Below are 6,534 nucleotides of genomic sequence, written 5' to 3'. Positions count from 1 at the left end.
CGCACCCTATCCTCACCCACCCTCCGCACCACTGCCTGCCCTCCTCCTTTTCTCTCCCTCTTTGTTTCTCTTCCCTCCTCTCTTTATTTGACAGCAACCAACCCTAAACTCCACTCTCCCTCCCCCACAACCAAACCCAGACAACCACTAAGCCCACCCAACCCACTCCAAATTTTGCCTTACTAACCACCATCTCCTCCGGTGAAGGCCTCGACTCTACCAACGACTCCGAAGATGAAAGCAACAAAATAGAATCGAGTACCAAAATTTTATCCCTGAAAATTCGCAAACAAGCAAGAATTCATGTAATTTCACCCCAGTTTTGTATTATATAAATAATTACAACATACAATTTTGGTCTTTGGTGGTGGAGATTAGACAGGCAGTGGGTGAGGAGGAGTTCATGGCATATCAAGGTTTGGGTTGGCTGTTGTGGGTGTTGATTTGGGATAGCCGGTTGGAAGGAGGCTGGATGTGGGGGCTTGGTGCAACGGAGGAGGTGGTGATTTTATTTATTTATTTATTTATTGGGTTTTTAATTTTTTTTTAATTATTTTTAATAGTTTATAATTTGAAATTATTTTTTAAAATGTAATTATTTTATTTAATCCACATAGCATCATATTATTGGATATATAATACCAACATGTATGCCACATCATCAATTTAACAGATTTTTGGACGGAACCTAATGTCAAGGACTATTTATGATCACACTTATTAACCTTAAGGACCATAAATGACTAATAAATAAATAAATAAATAAAAGATGCAATCTGAAAGTTTCGCAAACACGCAAGAAATCTTTTGATAACATGGATTCCTATTTCTCAATAATATCCCACAATCAAGATAATTGGCTGAATTTCCCGTGAAACCATTTTCATAGAAGTTCATTGATATCTTCTTTTTATAAAGCAAATCGACTTCGATTCTAGAGAATTCGTGTGCTTGGGAGTCCCTGATGATTAATGATTAAATAAACCAAGATTTTACCATGACTGCAATTTTAGAGAGACGCAAAAGCGAAAGCCTATGGGGTCGCTTTTGTTTTGTGATAAAAAAAAAAGTCTTATTATAATAATAAAACTTTATTTAGAAAATAATTAAATAAGGTAATGGGCATTTCTTTTTTGTTAAGAACTTAAAAGAGGGAACCAACCAGCCGAGGCCCAAATTATCTGTGCACACAAGGCTCTCCTCGTAAAAGCGACAAACTCGAGCTGCCTCTATTCCTTCCTATTTTCAGGTATCTCTCTCTCGCTCTCTCGCTCTCTCGCTCTCTCTGTGTATACTGTTTCAGTTGATAACGAGAATGGTTTGCATATAACTGTTTAATCCAAAAAACTAGTAAATATCATAGTGATGTGCGGGATTTTGACATAGCGCTTTGTTATTTGCATGAGCACAGTAGGTGATTGAGTTGCACATGAGGTGTTTGGTAAAATGTCCAGGTCACTGGTGTTGATTGAGTTGCACACTAGGTGTTCGAAAAAAATGTCAATTTGAAATATGGGTAGTCTCAAATGGCCCGACATTGTTTTGTAACTCTGAAAGATTTAAACTTCACATTGTGGCTGGTCTTGGAGGCATTTTTTTGTCAAAAACTGAAAGTGTATTCTTTGAATTAGAGAGGTGAAGTGAGATGGCCACTGGTGGTCTTAAAAGCCTGTTGTCTACGGCAATCACTACTGGGGTGACTGAGGCTAGGGCGAGGATATTCGGCCACATACTCAACCCAACAGGCCAGAAATCTGCCCATAAGATTTTACGCAAGAAGTTGATTGGTGAGAAAGTTGCCCAGTGGTACCCATATGACATCAAGAAAGATGACCCCCAAATCATGGCTATGGAAGAACAAGAGTACACTCTCTTCCCCTCCCTCCCTCTAATGTCTACTGAATGTCTGCTTTTTATGTTTTGCTGTTGTATTCTTTCTTCAATACGGAACTTGCAAATTCCGAAGAATATCATGATATTTCCTTAGTTGTGAAAATTACATAACGGAAGGTCAGCACTTTAGTATTTTATTCATAGAATATAGAAGCAGAAGATTAATAGTACAATGTTACTTCCATAGTTGGCTGCTCTGTCTGTACAAATGAGTGAACATCTTAGTTAGGCAACTGAATACTTATTATGAAATTAGAACAGCTTCCTTTTCTGCCTCTCATTTCGCGTCTTGCAGGCTAGTTTTTGATCTAGTGTAGTTTCATCATGACTGCTTTGCTACATTAAGTAACCAGAATATAGCTTGTGATGGTTTCATGATTTGTATAATCAGAACTGTAAGTAGTTTTTGGTGACTATATTCCTGATGCATCTCTACTTGGCATCTTTCTAGGCGATTATCCAAGCTTGAAATGTTGAAGCGTCGAGGAAAAGGACCACCCAAGAAGGGTCAAGGAAGGCGTGCTGCCAAGCGTAACAAAAAGTAGTATTTTGACATGCTAAAATTGGTTCTTGAGTAGTGTTTTGAATAAAAAGACTACTAGTATGGACGCTCTGTAACTTTTCGTTCTTTTAAGTTCCTTTCATTTTTCTTGCCCCACTTTGTAAAGATGATATTATTCTATCCATGGGAATATTTTGTTTAGCAAAACATTTGGCATTCAACACTTTCCAGGCTTCGGCTGATATAAGCAGGTTTGAGATTTCAACTTATTTTGGTTTGTCAACAATCCTTGAGCAATGGATTTAGTACTGAAATCATGTGCAGTTGATTTTCTACGTTTCTATGATGTCATCCAAACCGGGAATTATTGCTAAAGCAGGGGAAAATTGACACAAACCGAAACTCAGATTGAAAATCAAAGTACATCAAACTATCATTTTTATCATGAAGACCGTAAAAGGGATTCCTCGTGCATAAAGCTTGACATGTATACAAGAGCTTTTGGAAACTTATAATTGAATGAATGCAACACAAATACCATATCCCATCCAACTATTAGAAGCTCAATGGGTGTGTACTGCCTGTATAAATTTTCCTTGTACCACATACTTCACAGCTTCAAAACCATTTGAAATTTATAAAAAAAAAATTACAATTTTTCTTATGCTACAGAGTTTGAATGGAGAAAAACATATGATCAGCAAAGCTGTATATGGTACCAAATCTTGAAGAAGAATTAAATTTTAGGTACCTTTCTTTTACCAATAATCTCCACATGAACAAGTTCCATTTTTAAAATGATGGAACCTTCTTACATCCCTTAAGATGATCTCCCTGTCGAGTATCTTTGAGATATACTTCGACGCCATGTGGCAGTCGTTACAGACTCTAAGGTTCTTGGCAACTCTAATGGTAGTCCCAGGACGGGTATTGAGAATGCCGAATGCTAGTGCCAGTTTTTCACTGTGCCCACAGAGTAGAGTTTCTTTCTCCTCCTCACCAACATTGTGAAGTACACAAGAAGTATCAGGCACATAACCCTCCTTTTTCATCTTCTCTGACAGGGTTTCGAGAAATTCATGGAGCTGTTCACTTTGTGGATGTGACAAATCTCCAGCCAAAAACTTATGAACCTCATCTCCAAACTCAATCCAACTACAACCAGGCTCTTTCTTCACTCCCATTTCCTTCATCTTTCTCCGAACATCCATTGCCTTATCCCAAAGACCAGAGGATGAGTATATATTTGAGAGTAGAACATAGTGACTAGCCACGCTAGGCTCCAACTCCAGGAGTTGATTAGCTGCAATTTCCCCAATCTCTACATTCTGATGAATTCGACAAGCACCAAGCAAGCTACTCCAGGCACCTGCTTTATCAAGCTCAGAAGGCATGGTGTTGACAAGTTGATATGCTTCCTCCACATTACCTGCCCGGCCAAGCAAATCCACAACACAAGCATAATGATCTGTTGCGGGTTCAACCCCATGGTCACTTTTCATTTTGTGGAACAAATTCAGTCCTTCATCTACCATCCCAGAATGGCTACATGCTGCAAACAGTGCAATGAAAGTAACTTCATTAGGTCTTACCTCTTTATTCCGACTTCCTTCATCCACCATATTCTTAAATAGTTCCAAGGCTTCCTCCCCTCTCCCATGCATCCCATAAGCCATGATAAGTACATTCCAGGTGATCACATTCTTTATTGGTATCTGATTAAACACAGCTCTAGCTAAATCTATGCAGCCACATTTTGCATACATGTCAACCAGTGCACTTCCTACTGCAACATCAAATGCCAACAAATGTTTAATAGCATAAGAATGAATCTCTTTCCCCTTAGCAAGTGCTGCCAATGCAGCACAACCTGGAAGAATTGTCATGAATGTTATAGAATTTGGCTTAAGAGGAACCCTTCCTTCATCATCATAAACATTATCATTCATGTTCTTTTTCTCTTTCACTCTCTGCATGTCATATATCAGATTAAGTGCATCACCATGGCGTCCACAGATAACATAACCAGTGATCATGGTGTTCCAAGACACTATGTCTCTTACCTCCATGCTGTTAAATATAGTTTCTGAAATTTGTGTCTTCCCCATCCTGGAGTACATGTCCATAAGTGCATTTTGCACATACCTGTTCTTCTCCAGACCCCTCTTTATTACATAACCGTGGATACTTTCTTTATCAGAGAATGCTTCACACCGCACGCTGGCTGGCACAATACTTGACATTGTGGTAGAATTTGGAGAAAGCCCAGAGGCAGCACACATTTCAAGGAACAGGTTCAAGGCCTCCTTGTCATACTCATTTTGTGCATAACCAGTAATCATTGCATTCCAAAGTGCAATTTTCCTCTCCAAGACAGCGTTAAAAACATGACGACCACTTGAAACTTGTCGGCAATTGCAATACATGTCAACTAAAGCACTACCCACATAAGAATTCTCAATCAATTCATTGGTTCTCAAGGCATAAGCATGTATTTCCTTCCCTGTGTCTAGCATCTCCAGATGAGAACAGGCAGGAAGAACACTTGCAACTGTGACCCCATCTGGTTTAAATCCTGCAAGAACCATAAGGCGGAAGAACTCTAATGCTTCCATAAATTGGTCATTCTGAGATAATGAACTTATCATCGTGTTCCATGAAACCATGTCACAGTCCTCATACAACTCAAACAAAGCTCTCGAGTATTCAGCTTCTCCTAATTTAGAATACATTGCCAATAAAGCATTGATTGTAAATGTTTTGCACTCGCTCATTCTCACACTATGCATGAACTTGCTTTGCCAAGCCGCAAACCATCACTCTTGTGCAAATTAGAACAAGCAAGAGCCACACTCACCAAAGTAAAGGAGCTAGGCTCCACATTCTCCAATAACATCGACCTAAACGTCTCAAGAGCGAGTTCCCATTCCTCAAACCGACACAAAGCAGCAATCATCGAATTCCAAGAAACTTGATCTCTCTCAATTATTCCATCGAACACTTTGCATGCATCTCCTATATCTCCACATTTTCCATACACATTTACAAGTGTATTAGCCACGGTCACTGAAGATGATCCATACCCAAATTTCACGACATGGGCATGAATCTGCTTCCCCAAATTCAAGTCCTGAAGGCTTGTAACGGCCTTGAGAACTGCCGGGAAAGCAAAGTTGTCGGGTGCTATACCCGAAAGAGTCATTTCGATGTACGTTAAAATGGCTTCTCGGAAATGATTGGACCGGGTTTGGGAGCGAAGGGTTTCGATCCATGAGGCCGGAGTGCGAGAATGGGATATGAGTTTTGGCGCAAAGGTGGTGGTGGTGGGTTGGTTGGGTATAGGAGATTGCTTTAAAGTGTTTCTTTTAAGAGTTGTGGGTTGGTGGATTTGGAGGGAAGAAAGTGTCTGTGAAGAAGGTAAGGGTCCAGAGAGAGGTGAGAGCAGTTGAGTGTAGGAGGACATTTGATAGTTATTACAGTTGGAGCAGCTACAGGATATATAGTTCTAAAAGAAAGTAGTTCTATAGTTGTTCCTGTTTTGAACAAGTGATAGGGGTTGGGCCCACTGACTGGATATTCTATCTTCCTCTTCATCTTCATTTTTTCATGTGATCAAATTTTAAGAAATTCTCAAATTTTATTTTGTTGTTTTGTATTTCATTTCTGAGTTTTCAACTGAAATGAGATTCATAAATCAAAGACAGAAAGAAATTCTCAAAGTTATGCTTTTGCTTGCTCACTTGCTTTTCCAGAATTTTGTTCTCTCTCATCATCATTTGATTAACTCACACTCATAAGCATCACTGCTTGGTAATTTCTTCCAACCAATTTCTTCAGCAATCATTTAAAGATAAAGAAACAACTCTTGACATGAACTAGATGAAAAAGAAATGATCTGTCAAGTTGGGCAATTGAGGTTTCTGATGAATTGGTCTGTAAATTTTTGAGCTTCCAAGGGTAGATTACATTACATATGAGAAAAAGTACAAAGGGCCTGCCAAACTGGTTACAATTGAAAAATAACTTAAGCTTTAAATATCTATGATATTATCTGCGATATTTCGCCGATGATATCGTTTTTTTAAATGGACGATATTATAGGACATATCCTTTTAAATATCGTCAATATATCGATATTT

General features: G+C 38.9%; 2 protein-coding genes across 2 annotated transcripts; one reads left to right on the top strand and one right to left on the bottom strand.

Annotated features, from left to right (window-relative positions):
• Window positions 1-1,123: 1,123 nt before the first annotated feature.
• Window positions 1,124-2,664, top strand: LOC103323379 (37S ribosomal protein S27). The gene is made up of 3 exons (XM_008225372.2): window positions 1,124-1,249; window positions 1,632-1,863; window positions 2,345-2,664. Exons 2-3 carry the CDS (start codon window positions 1,646-1,648, stop codon window positions 2,436-2,438), a joined length of 312 nt encoding a protein of 103 aa, XP_008223594.1. The 5' UTR covers window positions 1,124-1,249; window positions 1,632-1,645; the 3' UTR covers window positions 2,439-2,664.
• A 298-nt stretch (window positions 2,665-2,962) lies between these two features.
• LOC103323378 (pentatricopeptide repeat-containing protein At3g57430, chloroplastic) lies at window positions 2,963-6,277 on the bottom strand. Its single transcript, XM_008225371.3, is given in 2 exon segments — window positions 2,963-5,189; window positions 5,192-6,277. Coding segments are annotated over 2 exon segments (2,703 nt in total). The 5' UTR covers window positions 5,859-6,277; the 3' UTR covers window positions 2,963-3,153.
• Between the last annotated feature and the right edge of the window lie 257 nt (window positions 6,278-6,534).

The sequence above is a fragment of the Prunus mume genome, linkage group LG2, assembly GCF_029339155.1.
Source record: "Prunus mume cultivar Tortuosa linkage group LG2, ASM2933915v1, whole genome shotgun sequence".
NCBI classification, from domain to species: domain Eukaryota; kingdom Viridiplantae; phylum Streptophyta; class Magnoliopsida; order Rosales; family Rosaceae; genus Prunus; species Prunus mume.
Note: the sequence above shows the minus strand (reverse complement) of the source record. Positions and strands in the feature narration are given on the sequence as shown.

Excerpts from the sequence above, each read along its gene's own strand:
- LOC103323379 (XM_008225372.2), top strand. The coding sequence starts at position 1,646 with ATGGCCACTGGTGGTCTTAAAAGCCTGTTGTCTACGGCAATCACTACT. Across the intron at positions 1,864-2,344 it reads ATGGCTATGGAAGAACAAGA|GCGATTATCCAAGCTTGAAA; the intron begins GTACACTCTCTT and ends GCATCTTTCTAG.